Source organism: Panthera onca, chromosome B4 (assembly GCF_046562875.1).
Source record: "Panthera onca isolate mPanOnc1 chromosome B4, mPanOnc1 haplotype 2, whole genome shotgun sequence".
NCBI lineage: Eukaryota > Metazoa > Chordata > Mammalia > Carnivora > Felidae > Panthera > Panthera onca.
This window is the reverse complement of record NC_138345.1, coordinates 34,636,203-34,655,801: the sequence shown is the minus strand read 5'-3', so window position 1 is coordinate 34,655,801 and position 19,599 is coordinate 34,636,203. Positions and strand designations below refer to the sequence as shown.

Sequence of the window (19,599 nt, the reverse complement as noted above, 5' to 3'; positions counted from 1 at the left end):
TCCTTGGATAAAACTAAGAAGGGAAACTAAGCTCTAAAGCTTTCTGTGCTTGCTTGGGGAAAGAGTGGGTCCTTGTTCTCACTGCCAGGTCACACATCCACACACAGACTCTGAGATAGCTGTCACTCAGGGCTGGGTCACCAATCAAGGCCAACTACACAGCCAGGGACAGCACATGGTTGACATGAAGCAGAACCCCACCAGCCAACTGAAACAAAGAAATAGGCCAATTATCTGAACATACTGGCAAAAACATACCCATAACTGAATCACCCAGGCCGACATGAGGTCAAGGCCTAGAATTATTTGGAAAATTGCCACACTTCTTCATTTCAGTCTGGTTGTGAAGATTCGAACTAGAAGTGACTTCAGAGATAGATTTTTGCTCTCATGCAGGAACATGCATGCCAAAGCCATGGCTCTTTGGCATGGAGGGTGGGTCTCTGAAGCCGGCCTCCCAGCCTCCCTCTTTCTCCCTTTCTCCTCCCCTTCCCTTCCAAGTCTAGTAGCTCTGCCTGCATCCTGTTCTCCCAAATCCTGCAGCTTCAGCCGTGTTCTCTCTCACCTGTGATCCGAATAAATGATTTTGATTCCAATAAACCCAGGATGCTTTTCTGCAAACATACAAGCCACTTCTCTGTAAGTCTTCACTGACCACTCTTGGCTATGGACAGTCCCGTTCAGTTCATACACCTGAGAGGGAAGCGTGGTCCTGGTCAGACATCAGAGGTGAGCAAAACTTCATTCCCATTGCCAATAATCTCTAAATCTCTACAATTTCCTTGTCCAGTGCCTTCAACAGCTTCTGACACTTATCAGAAGTCCTAGTCATGTCTGGGATAATGCTCTTGAATACCACAAAGCTGGGGTGTCTGCCTGTCTCATTCATTGCTGGGTCCTTGCATCTGTAACAGTGCCTGGCACATGGTAAGTGCTCAAAAGGTATTTGTGTAAAGAATGAAGAACAGGTCAGCTGGGGAGAGGACAGCCAAAAAGAGGAGAACAAGGACCTACTTTATCTTCCCATTCTCCCACTCTTAGGTGGGATGTCCCCTCAGGTGGACATGGTTAGGGGCAGAGTGAGAAGAGCCAGGATTGGACCGTGGGCAAGACAAAGTAGAAAGACACAGTGGAGAGGACAGGGGTATAAAGAAGTCCCCTCCAAAGTGCCCACTTAGCAGGTTGGGCCACACGAAGCCCATGGTGACAGGCTGGAGAGGGTTGGAGCAATGACATGGCCCCTGCCGCTCCCTCTGCCCTCTCCTGTCACTGGGTCAGCTCTCACCCCTGCACAAATCGGCAGGTCAGGATTCAGGACAGGATGCGGAGGTTTCCAAAGAGGTTGTGGGGCAAAGGAGGATGGGAAGAAATAATATGCAGAAGGTATTTCCACGAACATCAATTAAAAACATGCAGTATACAAGGAACCAGGCTAGGCATTGGAAGGGGTAAACAAATGTGAGTGAGACAAGATGCCTGCCCTTAAGGAGTTTCTAATTTAGTGTAGACAGACTCTATTCCTTTTTTTAATACAAAGAGGAAGAATTAAGTGCTAAATAGAGGTTTATGGGATCTTAGAGGAAAAAGGTCTCCTTTTAACTGGATAGGATCAGAGAAGCTTTCCAGGGGACATGGCGGTGAGGTTGGGCCTGGAAAGGCAAGGGGGATTTGATATGCAAGAAACTGAGAAGCCTGCTCCGCAAGCAAGCCAAGCAGCGGTCCCACTGGTGAAAGCATTGCTAGTGTCCTGGTGTAGTAAGCAATGGTTCCACACAGAGCGAGAGCCCACCAGGGTGCAGGGAGCAGAGGCTGAGAGGCAGAGTGGGAGCCACGAACTATCTCACCACCTAATGGAGAGGAATCCTTTCTCCTCACTGGGGTCAATTCTTGTATCCTGGCATCCCAGGAGCTGGGTGCTCTCCAGGACCCTTTTCTCCTTTCCCACAGGTCCCTTGCCTCACAGCACCCTCGCCAGCCTGGGGCACCTCCACTTTCCCTCTTAGCTGCACCCCGCAGGTGCCACCTTCTGTTGCAGGACAGCCTCCTCTTCTCCCCAGACACACAGAGCAGCTTTTTTGTTCTTTCATCTCTGGATTGGGGGTGGGGGGGTGTCTGTTCTGCTGCCTGGGTTGGGGGAAGTGGAACAGGCAGCTGTTTCCAGCCCCTTCTCTTGGCCCCTTTGGCCTTGGCTCTTTGGTTTCCTCTGCTGATGCCCCAGGGAAGCCTGGCCTCTCACACAATCTCTGGGCTCAACTATTGGAAGGTGTATCTTCTCTGATTGCATGGTCTAGGAATGGACAACAGTGCTTACTGAATGTTAAGGCTGCCAGAACTTTCCAGAGGAGAGAATTTTAGGTACTGCTAGCTCAGTATCTAGTATAACCTATTATTATTATTATTTACTGAAGGGGATCAGACCATGCCACCCTAAAATATGCCACTTTTGCATAATAATTTAAAAAATTTTTAATGTTTATTTATTTTTGAGAGAGAGAGACAGAGTGCGAGCAGGGGAGGGGCAGAGAGAGAGAGAAACACAGAATCCAAAGCAGGCTCCAGGCTCTGAGCTGTCAGCACAGAGCCTGATGTGGGGCTTGAATTCAAGAACTGTGAGATCATGACCTGAGAAGAACTTGGATGTTTAATGGACTGAGCCACCCAGGCGCCCCAGCATAAGAATTATTTTGAGTGGAAGGCAATTAAGCAGCAAACACAGAGATCCTTGCTCTCCCCCTATCTGCCTAAAAGCAGGACATAAACTTCTGTTGGTGCAAGTTCCCCCTTTCATCTCCCACACCAGGAAAACGACCCTTATCATTGGAGACAGAAGGGCAGTCCTGAGATGGGTCTGCACAAACAAACCTTACTAACATAACTCTTATCTTCTATTAGTCTCCCCCATATATTTACTATCCCACAATTTACTGCCCCAGAAACCCAAACCTATTGCCTTGTCATTTCTCCACAAATTATCGCCACTTGTTAAAACAGTGTATAAGTACCTGTTCTACCCACTTCTTTGGGTCTTCACTTTTTTCTACAAAGGTCTCCATGCACAGAAAAATTAAATATTAACATCAAATAAAATGTGTATGCCTTTTCTCCTGTTAATATGGCTTTTGCCAGTTTAACTTGCAGGCCCCAAAAACAGAACCTTAAGAGAGTAAAGAAAAAGTTATTTTTGTTCTTTCCTACTTCATCAGATATTTTTTATTAAAATTTTTTTTAATGTTTATTCATTTTTTGAGAGAGAGAGAGTGCACAAGTGGGGAAGAGGCAGAGAAACGGGGAGACACAGAATCCAAAGCAGGCTCCAGGCTCTGAGCTGTCAGCACAGAACCTGATGTGGGGCTCAAACTCACAAACTGCAAGATCATTACCTGAGCCAAAGTCAGACGCTCAAAGGCTCAACCAATGGAGCAACCCAGGCGCCCCTTCACCAGAGATTTTTAAAAAGAGAATTCTTCCTGTCACTGATCAAGGCTTCAACAGACTTCCAGGCACTCTGTTAGAATGTTCAAATCTTTGATGCTGAAAGAGCTTATTGCTGTACCCCAGCAGTTCCCAAAGTGTGGTCAGAGAGCCCCTGTGGGTCTCCTAGACTTTTACAGGCAATCTGCAAAATCAAAAACTCTCCTCATAAAAATTTTAAGATTTAAATTTAAGATTTGTCTTTTACATCCTCATTCTCTCCTGAATATGCAGAATTTTCCAGAGGTTGCATCATGTGTGACAATATTAGTCTGACAAATAATGGATTGTGTGCTTATGTAGGCTTGTGTTTTGGAAAGTTCTCAGTTTTAATTTCTAATGAAGGCTATATTATACAAGATATAGTAGATAATATCCACATAAACAAAAACTTTTTGGGATCCTCCAAAATTTTTGAGTGTAAAAGTTTGAGAACAATTGCATTAACCCATCCCAAAACTGATACCTGAAGCTGTCTTGGCCTTACCCAGCTGATTTGCAGAAGGGAAGAATATAATTCTTCACTGTGACTTGACTGCTGTGTCATTACTGAGTCATGTGCCCACACAGCCCATCTGGATTGCAGGCCACTGAGGGCGGGATCCAGGTCATCTGGGTCTTCCCACCTCCCCTCCTTTAGCACCAGAGAAGGACCTCCATAAATAAGCATTAACTGAGGAAGAGCACTGTCCACTTGGAGTTTCAAAACTACTCAGCCCCAGGCAGCATGTTTTGGAGAATGGATAAATAGATGGATGTTGGAGGGGTGGTAGTGCCAGCAGAACAGAAGGGAGACAAAAGAATCTTTTAGAAAAATCAACAAATGACAATTCTGTCTACAAGAAGATCCTTGGCATACTAAACAAGGATGCACAGATATGCAAATGATACAACCAGAGGCTTGGTGGGGGTTTGCCTATGGCAGCAGTTCCAAGCCATTAATTCTATCATTGCAGTACTTATTGCTGGAGAATCTGGGACCCCTGCCTTGCAGGGTTCCAATCCCACTGCTAGTTCCCATAGCATGGAGAGCCACGAAGATGGAATCTGGCTCCTGGGGCGGCAGATACAGAAGCCCCTGGTTTCTTGGTGCCTCAGTAAATCACCACCAGGGCCACCTGTGCCTTGTGTTCTTGGGCTCCTGGCTTCCAGCCAAGAATCTGCAGGCTTTGTGGAAGCACCTAGGACAGGATCTGAATGTTCAAGAGCACCCCTATTTCAAGGATCAAGAGACCCTTTTCAGGGGGAGACCTGCAACTCCTCCTGGCGTCACAGCTAGACTGATTAGAACATTGCTGTGAAGCATGGTACTGGAGGAAAGTTCACAGCTGGTTAGGGGATTCTGGGCAGCCTTCTGGGTTTAGGCTCACAGTGGAGATACAATCTGCCCCAGCCAATCATACCTCATAGGATCGTTGCAAGGATCAGATGAGTTAATATTTGTAAAGCACTTAGAAATGATAACTACTCAGAAAAAATAAAAAGAATAAAAAAGGAGGAGGGCACCTGGGTGGCTCACTTGGCTAAGCGTCCAACTCTTGATTTGGGCTCAGGCAATGATCTCACGGTTCGTGGGTTGGAGCCCCACGAACATTGGGCACAATGGGCTCCACACTGACAGCACAGATCCTGGTTGGGATGCTGTCTCTCTCTCTCTCTCTCTCGAAGAAAGAAAGAAAGAAAGAAAGAAAGAAAGAAAGAAAGAAAAGAAAAGAAAGAAAGAAAAGAATTTATAACTATTGGGTGCCTGGCTGGCTCAGTTAGAAGAGCATGCTCTTGATATTGGGACTCTTGATATTGGGATCATGAGTTTGAGCCCCTCATTGGGTGTAGAGACTACTTAAATAAATACATAAAAACTTAAAAAAAAAGGAAATGATAACTATTAATAATATTATTATCATCAATCTTATTATCATCACCAGATGTAGAAAAACAACCCAAAATCTGCAGTTATCCTAGAAAGATGAGTTACTAGAGCACCATTCATTTAACAGCCATTTACTCAGCTACTATGTGCCAGGCATATGCCCACACTTTTATGTTATCATCTCATTTAATCCTCAAAACTACAACATTAGGTAGTTCTCATTTTACAGATGAGGATTTTGAGGCTCAGAAAGCTTAAGAAACTGAGTCGTACTCCACAGTGGGAGTGAGGGCTGGAGGTCTGCCGAGTTTCAGAATCTTGCTGACCCTGAGTGTCTCCAGTCATCACAGCAGCCCATCTTTACCTTTCTGTGATAGTGACAGTTAGGGGGGCTCAATGTCTCAGCTCTGGCTGCACTTTAGAACCACCTAGGGAGAGGGAAATGCTTGGGTCTCACCCCAGACTAATTAAATCAGAATCTCTGGGGTAGAACCTCTGGGGTGGTTTGTTTGTTTGTTTGTTTGTTTGTTTGTTTGTTTGTTTTTAACCTCCTCAGGTGATTCTAATGTATAATGTACAGCTGGGGTTAAGATCTACCATTTTGTGGATTTGAAGTAAACAGCATGAATACAGCATAGTAGGATAAATGCTATTATAAAGGAGAGCAGTTAAGAGGGTCCCTCCAGTCTCGATCGTCAGTATTCTTGCAGTTATACCAGGAACACGAAACAGGGGTCACTTCAGCAACAAGCCAGGTGGAATTTTCAGTGGAGGCTCTGCCAAAAATCCAGGAAAAACCTTGGCGGGGGGGAGGGGGGGGAGGGTGGGATGCATAGAAGTGCCAGTAATGTTTGTTATACAAGTGACAGCATCCAAGAAAACATGTGGGAACAACCATCGTGGGTTCTCTGCCACTGCCTGTCTCTCTCCCAAGACCCCCCGTCAATAAGTACCAGCAGGGCAATCTCCTGTTGATAATCCTCTGGGGTCTTATAAGAGCTCCACTCTGAGGACTGGCCAGGACCCAGTCTGGGCCTCAGATTCTGGCCGTGGGGGAAGGGACTGGAGCCCAGGAGATAAGACCCGCCTAGCAACTGTTGCTAAAGGCAAGTAGCCTTTGTTATCAAGCATTAGTAACACAATAGGAGGTTGAGCAGCCAGGATAGTCCATCAACATCATCCCAGGCCCTGAATTAGCCCCACTAGCAAGAAGGGGGAGGTTGTGCGGCTCAGCAAAAGAATTCCAGTGCAGACGGTTTTTAGTTGTTAATGTGTTGATGGCTCCCCCTACTCTGGCTAATGGGGGGCATTAAGGCATAGACTCTCTATTGCAAGAGGCCTTTGTTCCAGGGTCAGAGCAGAACAAATGGTCACATCCCATCCCCCTCAGCCTCTCCAGAATCCCAAATCCCAGCAGCCTTCCACCTTCTAGGATGGTGGGGGGTGGGCAGAGTGGGAAGAGAGGTTAGGAGCGAGGCAGGGTCCCCAAGTTAAATGTCCTGGAGCCCACTCAGCATGGTAAGGAGAAAATACCCCCGCAGAAAAGGGGGAGCAATGGAGCAGGAAACTGCTCCCTCCAATTGCTCAGCATCTTCCCCTAAATGCTTCTCCATCGGGCTCAAGATGAAAGTCACAGCCCTCAAACCGACCAAGACCCAAACCCTCCACAGTTTCCCCCCTCCCTCCTTTTCCCTCCACCCCCTAAGGAGCCCAGGGCTCCACCAGGATTTGACGGGCTACCTCCCCCATGTCCCACGCTGAGAAAGCTGTCGGAATGGCCCAACAGGAAGCAACCCCCGCCCCCGGCCCCCAGCAGGGGCCAGCAGCACTCTGGGTGAATCATCAGCTCAGCCAATCCTAGGGACTCTCTTTTCCCTACAGAAGGATGAGACTTACAGCAGAATGCCTTCTCTGGGGCTCCTTTTGAGATGAAGCCTGGCTGCCTTAGTGCTCAAGTCCAGCACCCTGACATCTATCCAGTCACCCAATCAAGTCACCAACGTGATCTTGGTCAAACTCTGGCTTTTCCAAGCCTCAGTTTCCACATCTGTAAAATGCAACCTTGCTATGCACCTCAAGTGCTTTGTAAAGGTCAAGGCAAAGAAGGCCTTTTCTCAAAGTGTGGTCTGGGTCAGACCACCTGCATTAGAATCACCGGGACGAGAGGAAGAGGCTAGTTAATTTTGCAGCTTCCTGGTCCTACCCAAGAGCACAGAATTAGAACCCTGGGAGGTCGGGGTCCAAACACGAATTTTAAAGAGCACCTCTGAATTATTCATATGAACAGCCAAGTTTGAGGACCACAACCAACAAGCATGATTATCACTCTTGGTGCCTCTTGGCAATATAAGATGTGGTGCCAGTCTGGAATATCTCACGATCTGACATAAATAACGAGGCAACAACTGCTCAGTGCTGAATACCCACATGACCAGGAGACAAAGAGGGGACATGCGGACAGACACGGTCCTGGGAAGGGGGTGAAAGAGGGATTGGCCAACCTACAAACCAGCCTAAGTGGGACCCAGACAGGAGGAGGGGCTTAGATGGGGGGCAGGTGGGGAGTGCATGCTTGGAGACAGAACGATTTCCTAGGCAAAAAACATGGGAATAAATTGTTCCAGGAAGCGCAGTTTCTTTCACCTTACCTAGGCCAGGCCCAGGGCCAGCTCATCTCTTACAGAAATTCTTCTCTTAAGAGGTTGTTGGACACTCTCTCTTCCTGGAAAAGGATCATTTGTGTACTCTGCTCCCAAAACCAATGGAAGCTCTACTGAGGGACAAAGGTCAGCCCCATTCCCACTTCCCAAGAACTGTGCTTAAAGCTTTAACTATCAAACAAACGTCAGATCCTGGGGGAGATAGGCACCCTTACTTGAGACCCAGCTCACCAGGACCCTCCAGGGCCTGGCCTTGAGCTAACCTCAAGGAGGGTATTAACATAACTAAGGGAAAAGGTGGTTCATTTGGGAGAGTTGAGCCTTGAGGAAGCTTTGTCTCAGAAGAAGGGAAAGGGAGCCCTGACCCACAAACTGGAATTACTGGTTCTTGGGACACGTAAATCCTTCATTAGAAAGTCCTTGAACACTTTAAATCAAACTAGGGGTAGTAAAGTCAGTTTAGGAATCCCACAGAGAATTTTTTAAAAATTTTAGAATGCAAAAATATCACAACCTGTACATTATATTGTTTCCTAGAAAGTTTCATAGATACATAGGCATACATGTGAAAACACTGTCTTCAGGATGCCTGGGTGGCTCAGTCAATCTCTCAGTCAGACTGTGAGAACTGTCTCACAGTTCATGGGTTCGAGCCCCGTGTTGGGCTTTGTGCTAACAGCTCAGAGCCTAGAGCCTGCTTTGGATTCTGTGTCTCCCTCTCTCTCTCTGCCCCTCCCCTGCTCATGTGTGTTCTCTATCTTTCTCTCTCTCTCTCAAAAAAAAAAAAAAAAAAAAAAAAAAAAAAACATTAAAAAAGAAAAAGAAAACACTGTCCTCAATAAAGTCAATTTATTTGAGCACTTTCCACCCTCCCCCCCACCCCGGGAATTCATTGGATTTTTCTCAAGGTTAAGTCCACTGTCATGGACTCCTGTAAATTCTCAGAGCTCAGTGACCAGGCTTATGAGGGCTCTGGTTCAACAACACATTTCTGGCTATCATTTGGCTTTAGGAAAGGCTACAATTTGCCTTCAAGGAGAGAACTTACCAATCAAGAAGCTCTAAGTGTCTGGTCTGATTGATTTTTCTCCAAAAAACAGCATTCTGCCTTTCTTGTTTATACATCTGCCTCTTATGAACTTGGTCCATGTGTGTCAGTCCTCTGGAGCTCTATCACTTCTGACTGTACAAACAATACAATTTCTGAACCTATAAAGACCATGGAATATGGTAACAAAGCCAAAATAATGCCATCCTGAGGGCCTTGCCACAAACTTGAAGGTCAGTCACCAAGGTGTTGACGCACTCAATAAATATTTCAGTGAATGAGCAGACTAGTTAGGATACAATATAGGGGAGAGCTCTATACAAAGGTTACTTTCCCCAAGCGTCTTAGAATCTTTAACCATCTCCAACGTTTGTGAGGATTCAGAAATCCTTCCCATTCCCACAATACCCAAATCCTTCCCACAAATAGTCCTCAGGGAAGTTCTCTCTAACAGATATCCCAGAGGAATGGTCTGGGAGCATCTGATCGCCTGGGGCTGCTCTCCTGAGTGAGGCCTCCCCTCTTGTGGAAGCCATCCTAGTTGTCTCCTGCTTTTATTTTTTTTTTTTAATTTTTTTTTTCAACTTTTTTTTTTTTTTTTTTTTTAATTTTTGGGACAGAGAGAGACAGAGCATGAACGGGGGAGGGGCAGAGAGAGAGGGAGACACAGAATCAGAAACAGGCTCCAGGCTCCGAGCCATCAGCCCAGAGCCTGACGCGGGGCTCGAACTCACGGACCGCGAGATCGTGACCTGGCTGAAGTCGGACGCTTAACCGACTGCGCCACCCAGGCGCCCCTGTCTCCTGCTTTTAGAACAGCTCCTTCTGAGTCCACTTCATGAACTTTCCATCTGATGTCTGTGTGCAGGGCCCCCTTCCAGGCCCACTCCTCCTCTCATCTCGCAGCTTCTGCGGGAACCTCATCCCTCTCACAGTTTTAAAGATTACCTTTCTGCAGACAAATGTCAAACATATATTTCCAGGCTAGAACCCTCTCTCCTCTGGGTTCCAAAGTCATATATTCAGCAACTTCCTGGACATCTTCATAGGGATGTCTCATAGGCACCTCCATTCTACAGGTTTAAAACCATTTCTCCCTTCCCATCCAGCCCCTCCTCTTATATCCCCAATGTCACCATCAATGTCACCACCAGACAACCCAAGACGAATACCAGCCAGTTGCAGTAGAGTCCTCACCACCAGAGTTAGTCAGTAAAACCTCTAGATTCCTCCTCCAGCACACGAGCTCTTCCTCATCATTGCTACTGTGCCTGTGGCCTTGTCGTCTCATACCTGTGGTCTGCCTACTCTCCCAGCCTCCATCCCCACCTCTTTCACTGGGTGACCCTCACACAGCAATCCGTTCTCCCCAGGCTACCAGGATGATCCAATTGCCAGACCCAATAGCTGTCCCAGTACCAAGAGCATGATCCTGAGGGACTCTGGGAAGCTAAATTTTGATATGAAAGGAGACAGGGCAAGAAAGGTCCAGGCATGAGGCACTGCTCAGAGCCCAAGGGCAGGAAACTCTGAGCAACTGGGAGGCACTGTGTATCCGGAAGAAGGGGAGAAGGGGAGAAGTGGAAATCATGAGAGAAGATGGGGTAAAAGGGCAGTGAGGGTGAAGGTCATAATTTTGTGGGAGCCAGCCAAGTACAGTTCAGGTTTCCTTGCTCATGGTCATCCCTGGAAGGACACATGTTCCCTTTGAGATGAAGGCAGCATCCAGTCCCTATCCCAATACTGGAATTGGGAGCCTGTGAAGACCTACAAGGTAACATCTGAAAGTCAAGCCAGAGCAGAGGAGAGGAGAGGTGGGCTCACCGGGAACAGCATGGCTCTGAGCTCCAGGTAGAGTACATTGTCCTGGTAGAACTCCTCCAGTGCCTGGAAGACATAGTCTCTGAACACTGGTGCATAGTGGACAAGGCCAGAGATTGTGAAGAAGATACTATTAAACTTGGACCAGACAGCATCCTGGTTTGCATAAGCCACCTCAGGGTTCTCGGTCATCAGAGTGAAAGTCTGAAGAAGTCTGCATAAGACACAAAGAGGGTAAATTGAAGAAGTGTGTTTCAAGCCACCACCTTCAGGCATCTGCAGGAGTCCTGCCCACCTCGTTTCTCTCACCCAGAAGCAAACCCAGATGCATCACAGTGAGCAGTGATGAGAGGCCAAGGAAAGCACCCCAGGCTTTCTGATGGAGGCCCCCATCCCTGAGACCTGCTTTATGCTCCTCAGGGCACAGCTTAGGTAGGATGCTCCCACCAACCAGGCTCTCTTGCTCCCCTGTGCATGTTTGGCCAGTCTGACCCCATTGCACCCTAGACTAAGCCTCTGCGGGGGGTGTTATGCACTGAATTGTGTCCCCCTAAAATCCATATGTTGAAATCCTCACCCTCAATGTGACTGTATATGGAGATAGGTCCTTTATGGTGGTAATTAAGGTTAAGTGAGGTCATTACAGTGGGGCCCAAATAGAATAGGGCCGGTACAAGAGATGCCAGGAGTGTGCACACAGAAGAAAAGCCATGTGAGGACACACTGAGAAGGCGGCTGTCTGGAAGCCAAGGACAAAGGCCTCAGGAGAGACCAAACTTGCCAATATCTTGATCTTATACTTCTAGCTTCCAGACCAGTGAGAAAATAAATTCCCATCGTTTAAGCTACGTACTGTGTAGTATTCTGTTGATGGAAATAACTCTGACTCAGGTTTACATCCCTGAGTAGCCATTTACTAGCTGTGTGGTCTTGGGCAACTTCCTTAACCATACTGAACTTCACATTTCTTACTCATAAAGGGCAATAATCTCAAAAAAGCACTCGGTAGATGGTTCTATGATTAAAAAACAGTTATTACTTATAATATTACTTTACAAATTTGTTAGGAAGTTGCTTCATCATGTTTTCAAGCTGTTTCACCCACCAATGGACCATCATTATTCCAGGAGCTGGGAACTTTTCCTCTTGCTGGAAATTAAGCATCTAGACAAATCTCATTTGATGCAACAATAGTGTCACTTTTAATACCTTTTGCGGATCAGATTGAATTTTAAATGAACCAGAAACTTACTATTTGAATGCTTTTGTGAAGCAAAGTATCCTGTAAAGTTAAAAGAAAAAGCCTCCTGATATATATATATATATATATATATATATATATATATATATTTTTTTTTTTTTTTTTTTTTTTAAGTAGGCTTCTTGCCCAACACAGAGCTCAATGCAAGGCTTGAATTCATGACCTTGAGATCAACACCTGAGCTGAGATCAAGAGTCGAACTAGACGCTTAACTGACTGAGCCATCCAGGTGCCCTGATTTTTTTTTAAGGAGAGATTTTCATAAATGGGGTTGTACTAAGACATACCTGTACACCACCCACTACCTATGATGAGCATGTGACACATTCTTTCTGAACCACACTCACCTGTTGTCAAACTCAGTGACATTCTGTATCTCCTTTCGATATTTCTCCAGCAAAACCCACTCCGAACACTCTGCTGGTTTAGGAGTGGGGGGCGCTGGATAAGCAAATTTGAACTTCAAGTACCCGCTTGGGGTGACACAGAAATGGCAGTGGGGCCTGTACGTGACATTTTTCACCAGCCAGTTCATACTCAGGATGCTGAAGTCATGGACGTGTAAGGCAGCCCCTGGAAAGGGAAGGAGGGCAGGGGTAGAAGTGAAGCAAAAGAGGTGAAATCCAGATTCCAGGGCTCAGAGCTGTGAGGACAGTGTAGATGGACAAGAAGGGAGAATCACAAGGTTGCCTATCTGGCAGAGTTCCCCACAACTGCACATAACATACCTTTCCCACTCCAGTGCAAAGACTTCCCAGGCCTATGTCTGCCATTATCTCCCCAGGATGGCCTGCTTTGCTCTGGTTTAAGAAGGGAGCATCCCTCACTAGTCAGAAGCCATGGTGACCTCATTCAAGAGAGGGAGCCCAGGGGACCCTGGGTGGCTCAGTGGGTTAAGCGTCAGACTTGGGCTCAAGTCATGATCTCACAGTTTGTGGGTTCGACCCCCACGTTGGGTTCTGTGCTACACTTCAGAGCCTGGAGCCTGCTTCGGATTCTGTGTCTCCCTCTCTCTCTCTCTGCCCCTACCCCACTCACACTCTGGCTCTCTCTCTCTCTCAAAAATAAATAAACATTAAAAAAAGAGAGAGACAGGGGCGCCTGGGTGGCTCAGTCGGTTAAGCGGCCGACTTCGGCTCAGGTCATGATCTCACGGTCTGTGAGTTCGAGCCCCGCGTTGGGCTCTGTGCTGACAGCTCAGAGCCTGGATCCTGTTTCGGATTCTGTGTCTCCCTCTCTCTGACCCTCCCCTGTTCATGCTCTGTCTCTCCCTGTCTCAAAAATAAATAAAACGTTAAAAAAATTTTTTTTTTTTTTTAAAACAAGAGAGAGACAGAGAGAAGCAGCCCAGGGGCACCTGTGTGGCTCAGTTGTTTAAGTGTCTGATTTTGGCTCAGGTCATGATTTCAGTTTGTGAGATTGAGCCCTGCATCAGCAATTCTGTCAGCGCAGAGTCTGCTTGGGACTCTGTCTCTCTCTCTTTCTGCCTCTCCCCCACACGTGAGCTTGAGTTGTGTGTGTGTCTCTCTCTCAAAGTAAATAAATAAACTTAAAAAAAAGTGGGGGAGGGATGAGCTTCAGCCCTTGCTCCCACCCTGGTCCTGTTTGCACAACTGTCAGTCCTCTCAGCCTGCTCCCAGCGCCCACGCATTGGTTTTGCATTCCCTGCTTCCAGCCAGTATCTAGGCAGCTTCTGGCCTGCAGGCTTGCCATTGATGCCCTATGCTGCTTTCAGACCTGACACCAATCTAGACTACAGCGCTCCTCAAGTCACAGTATACACTGTCCCTCTGCTCTTCCTGCTCTGTCTTAGCACCTGGCCTTGACACGGGCCACTTAGGTGTCACAGCTATGTGAGCTTTGGCATGTCACCTCTCTAAACCTTATGTCCTCCATCACGTGGAGATGTGACTTTACCAACTGCACAGTTGTTTCTTTGTTTTTTTAGTCTCCATATTTAACATTAAAATAAAAGAGGTATAGGGGATCCTGGGTGGCTCAGTCGGTTCAGCGTCAGACTTCGGCTCAGGTCATGATCTCAAGGCTCCTGAGTTTGAGCCCCGCGTCGGGCTCTCTGCTGACAGGTGTGTCTTCCGCTCTCTCTGCCCTTCCCCTGCTTGTCCTCTGCCTCTCTCTTTCTCTTTCTCTCAAAAATAAACATTTTTAAAAACCCAAAATGTTATGTTATAAATGTAATGTTATAAATAATGTTATAAAATAAGAGGTATAGAAAAGTCCTTGTAAGCTGCAAACTGCTATTTACGTGTGCAGGATGGTAATTTTTTTACTTCTCATAGAAATGTATATATACTGTAGACATACACTACTAGAAATGTGTTTATTCAAGAGAAACATTCACATCATACTCTGGTACCTCAGCCTGAGACGGGGCAGAAGAAGCAGATGTGGGAAAAGCTGTGAAGAAAGCAGTAGTTCCTATGGGCCTAAATACCCGCTTATGGGTGGACACATCAGCTTTGTCAGGAAAGACAGTGATGCCCGGCACCCACTCCCTGCTGTCTGTCTGAGGCAGAGTCCCCTTGGAAGCAGGGCTCTGGGTTTCCAGGGTGAAGTAGCAGCCCCCTCAGACTGCCCCCTTCCTAGTCTGTGAAGCAAGAACAAAGGTGCAGAGTAGACAAGTGGGGTTCTTGTTGCTCCATTTATTTATTTATTTATTTATTTATTTATATTAAATTTTTTTAAATGTTTTTTTTTTAATTTTTTTTAATGTTTATTTATTTTTGGGACAGAGAGAGACAGAGCATGAACGGGGGAGGGGCAGAGAGAGAGGGAGACACAGAATCGGAAGCAGGCTCCAGGCTCTGAGCCATCAGCCCAGAGCCTGACGTGGGGCTCGAACTCATGGACCGTGAGATCGTGACCTGAGCCGAAGTCGGATGCTTAACCGACTGAGCCACCCAGGTGCCCCTATTTATTTTTGAGAGAGAGAGCACAAGAGGGGGCAGGAGGCGGGGGGGGGGGGGGTGTGGGGGGTGTGGGGAGGGGGGGCGGAAGGAGGGAGGAAGACACAGAGAGGGGAGGGGCAGAGAGAAAGGGAGACACAGAATCCAAAGCAGCCTCCAGGCTCTGTCAGCACAGAGCCCAATGTGGGGCTTGAACTCATGAGCTGTGAGATCATGACCTGAGCCAAAGTCAGACGCTTAATCAACTGAGCCACCTAGGCGCCCCTACTATTATTTTTTTAAGTAGGCTCCACACCCAATGTGGGGCTTGAACTCCTGACCCTCAGAACAAGAGTCACATGCTCTACCAACTGAGCCAACCAGGCACCCCTCACTGCTCCATTTAGAACAATAACAGCTCCAATAACAACACTAGCTCCAAGTTTAGTTCTCCCTACCTTCCCAGCACCCCCAAACCACCATCTCCAAACCTCTACCTTTTGGCATCTTCTTCAGGATATTAAACACCTCACTTTTCTCAATGAGAGTCTTGGCCCGGAAAAAGTGCATGCTGGGAGGAAACTTCTGGGTCCTCATCGCCTGTGTCACCTCAGCCTTTTTGAGGGCCATGAGCCTCTCATTGGCTAGCTCCTCCTGTTCGGTCAGCACCAGCTGCCCCCCCAGCTGCATCATCTTCTCTCTCATCAACAGCTGGTTCCATGCTTCATCTATGGATATGGCTGAGCAGAAAAAAGGCATCGCCACGGCCAGAAGCAGGGAGAGCAGGGCTGGCCACCCAGATGGGCCATCCACAGGCATTGGGATGCTTGGAAGAGGAAATTGCTCAGATGGAAACCTGACAGGACTAAAGAAGGGAGTAGGTCAGCAAAAATGTGCATATTTAAACGTCAAACTCTGATTTTCCTTCTACCACACTGTTTTCAGATTACCAGGAGGCAGCATACAGAAGGGTTCTTCTCTGAGACCCCAGAGGAAAGACTTCCAAGTACAGACATGAAGGGGTTTCCCAAATAATAAGTCACCATAAGACCTTCTTTAAAAAAGTGGACCTTTTCAGTCAGCAAGCCCTGCTCACACGTAGAGGAAGACATTGCAATCAGATTTTTAGTGTTTCACTTTTTTTTTTAATGTTTATTTATTTATTTTGAGAGCCAAAGAATGAACCGTGAGATCATGACCTGAGCTGAAATCAAGAGTCAGAGTCGTTGCTTCCACCAACTGAGCCACTCAGGCACCCTGAGTGTTTCACTTTTAAAATCACCAGAGAGTAAGAGATCACAAGACATATAAAAAAGCCTCTAACGTGATAAAGAAAGTTAAAAACAAACAAAACAAACAAACAAATAAACAAAACCACACATGTACAGAGAAGGAAGACAAGAGAAGGAAGACAAGAGAAGGAAATAAAAGAAAAATTCAAAAGAACTATACTTAATATCCTAAGAAGGATATGAAAAGATATTGTGTCCATAAAACAGTTACCAAGAATTATTATTATTATTTTAATGTTTATTTATTTATTTTGAGAGAGAGTGTTTGAAAGGGGGAGGGACAGAGACAGAGGGAGAGGGACAGAGAGAGAGGGAGACAAAGGATCAGAAGGCGGGCTCTGTGCTCACAGCAGAGAACCCAATACAGAGCCTGAACTCAGGAACTGTGAGATCATGACCTGAGCCGAAGTTGGACCCAACAGACAGAAACACCCAGGTGCCCCAGCCACAGGGAATTATAAAAAATAAGCAGCATGAGGGGTACCTGGCTGGCTCAGTTGATGGAGCATACAACTCTTGGTCTCAGAGTCATGAGTTTGAGCCCCATGCTAGGTGTAGATTCTTTAAAAAAAAAAAAAAAAAGAAAAGAAAAAGGGACACCTGGGTGGCTCAGTTGGTTAAGTGACCAGTTCTTGGTTTTGGTTCAGGTCATGATCTGACGGTTCATGAACTTGAGCCCCAAGTCAGGCTTTGTGCTGACAGTGCAGAGCCTGCTTGGGAACCTCCCTCCCTCCCTCTCTCTCTCTCTCTCTCTCTTTTTCTCTCTGCCCCTCCCCCCACTTGATCCCCCCCCCCCCTCTCAAAATAAATAAATAAATAAATAAATAAATAAGAATAAATTTCAAAATAGGGGCACCTGGGTGGCTCAGTTGGTTGATTTCAGCTCAGGTCATGATCCCAGGGTTGTTGGATTGAGCCTCGTGTCATTAAGATTCTGTCTCTCTCTCTCTCTCCCTCTGCCCCTCTCCCCCTCTTCCTGACTCTCTCTCTCTCTCAAATAAAATAAATTAAATAAACAGAATGAGAAGAGCTTTTAGAAATTAAAAATACAAGAGCTGATATCTTAAAATTTACTAGCAATATTATAAGATGGAATTGAAGACCATCTTTTAGAAATTAAGATGAAATAAGAGAGAAACAAATGAGATGATTATTGGCTCAGGAAATCCAACACCCAAATAACAGACATATCAGAAGAAAAAAGAAAAAGAAAAAGAAAAAAATAGATTGGAGAAAAAAGTAAATAAGTAATACAAGAAATTAGACCAGAATGTAAGACCTGCATCTCTGGATTGATGAGACTCTCTGGGATCCTATCACAGCACGACAATTACTCAATAGTCACACCATGAGATATCATCTTGATATTTCAGAACATTAGCATTCAAAGATTCTAAAAGCTTCCTAAAAGCTGCTAGTCCAGGTTGACAGTAAGGATTGAACAGCGGAAGGAAAGAAACTCACCTTTAGTGGTCTCCTCCTTCTAGACACTGTTAGCACTTTATCTGCTTATTTATTTGAATTATATTTATGAAATATGGGGCACCTGGCTGGCTCAGGTAGAGGAGCATGAAACTCCTGATCTCAGGGTCATGAGTTTGAGCCCCATGTTGGGTATAAAGATTACTGAAATAAATAGATATTTTTTTAAAAAAAGGAATTGTTTCTTCATACTTCATAGTAGGATATGGTAACCTGGAAAGAATCAAGACTATAAATTGGAAGACCTCAGGATCAGTCCCAAATTAGGATGTCTTTAACCATGAGACCTTGGACAAACTGTTTAGTGTCTATGGGTCTCAGTTTTCTCATCTGTGAAAAGGGCAAATTATACTTGATCAGTGGTCCTCAAAGTGTGATACATGTGTCATTAGTGATACATGATATCACTGTTTAGGTTGAATAAAAAAATTTAAAAACAAGTTAATTTAAAGAAAGATATGAAATAAATAGAAATGCAGGGATATGATGAAAATGGAAAGCTTGCTAATCATTGAAATACATTATCTCCAAGGTCCTTTCCAGGGCTAACATTCAATTATTCAATGGTCATCAGACACCAACAGGGGATTTTAAGAAGGAACTGGATACTATTTACTCTAGTACCACAGCTATGGTAGGGTAGCTACCCGAATCAGAGAGTTGGGCTTTTGAGGAACCCCCTCAACTTCATGAAGTCTTTGACTCTGTCTTGAGGCTACAGTGTTTGCCAACAGCTAAAACCTCTAGGACAAGAGGAGAGTGACATTTGTGTCACCATCCCACCCATCTCATGCTGTGTCTTCCAATCGACAGCCCCAGCCCCTTCCCCTCTCTCCTTACTAACACATAACAGAGGCCACTAAGTTCCTAAATCTCCAACTCTGTCCTCTCCAAGGACACCAGAAGTAGCTGTGTGCCCCAACATCTAGCAACTTCTCCTGGTCTGACAGATAAAAGTTTATCTAACACTGGTCCAGGACCAGACTGCTCAAGCATAAGGAGAAATAATCCCTGTGATAATTACTGCTATGCTTACTTCATCTCTCTCCTCATGAAAAGTTTCTTTTACTTTTAAAAGAGGGTGCATGAAAACTCTATAAAAATAGTTTGTTCCCAGAGTAAGAACGAGGAAACGGACCATGTGCATCTGTGACTCTGAGTGAATGTCCTTGGGCCCACAACCATTTTCAAAAGCCTGTTGTAGAGAAAGGCTATGCACTGCCTCCGCACTGAAAGTCACAAACTCACCTAAGGTAGGGGGCAGGGAGGCTGCTGCCAGGGAAACAAAGCCCGAGTGCCCAGCTTCCCAGCTACCTACTGGAACCTCATGAGCTGGACCCCCACCCCAGGGGATCCCAGTTACCTCAGAGCAGCTCCAGAAACTGCAGACTGTTTGCTGAGTCCACCGACAGCTGTGTCAGAAGCACCAGAAAAGCTCACCATCCTCTTTTCACTTCCTGTTGGGGCAGGTTTCACTTCCTCTCAGCCTCATGTTGCTCCGGTCTCCAAAGAGAGGCAAGGAAGATAGTCTGGCAGAGCTGAGGCAACAAGTAGGCCTGCGTGTATGGGTTTACGTTTGTGTGCGTGTGTGAGCATTTATGCACTTGTGGGGTGATTTATGTGTGTGTTTATATGTGTTCAGGTGCATTTTGTGGCAGGTTTTTGTGTGCATCTTTGTGTGTGTGCATCTTTGTGTATGTGCATGTGTGTGCATGTGGGTTTATGCATGTGGGGATTATGTATATGTTTGTGGGGGCAGTTGTATGCATCTTTGTATGTGTCTATGTGAGT

General features: G+C 46.0%; 1 protein-coding gene across 4 annotated transcripts in view; it reads right to left on the bottom strand.

Annotated features, from left to right (window-relative positions):
- Window positions 1-19,278, bottom strand: part of ADA2 (adenosine deaminase 2) — a 36,852-nt gene extending 17,574 nt beyond the window's left edge. For 3 of the 4 annotated variants that reach the window (XR_009617538.3, XR_009617537.3, XM_060658898.3), the window contains exons 1-5: window positions 19,172-19,278; window positions 15,532-15,899; window positions 12,479-12,704; window positions 10,874-11,084; window positions 566-693 (exon numbers count right to left, since the gene is read on the bottom strand). Coding sequence is in view for 2 of the 4 variants with exons in the window: in XM_060658898.3 (XP_060514881.3) it covers window positions 566-693; window positions 10,874-11,084; window positions 12,479-12,704; window positions 15,532-15,899; window positions 19,172-19,251 (1,013 nt within the window). In the remaining 2 variants the exon portion in view is untranslated. The remainder of the gene's footprint in view (window positions 1-565; window positions 694-10,873; window positions 11,085-12,478; window positions 12,705-15,531; window positions 15,900-19,171) is intronic. The other variant, XM_060658901.3, reaches the window with a different exon arrangement.
- Window positions 19,279-19,599: the final 321 nt, after the last annotated feature.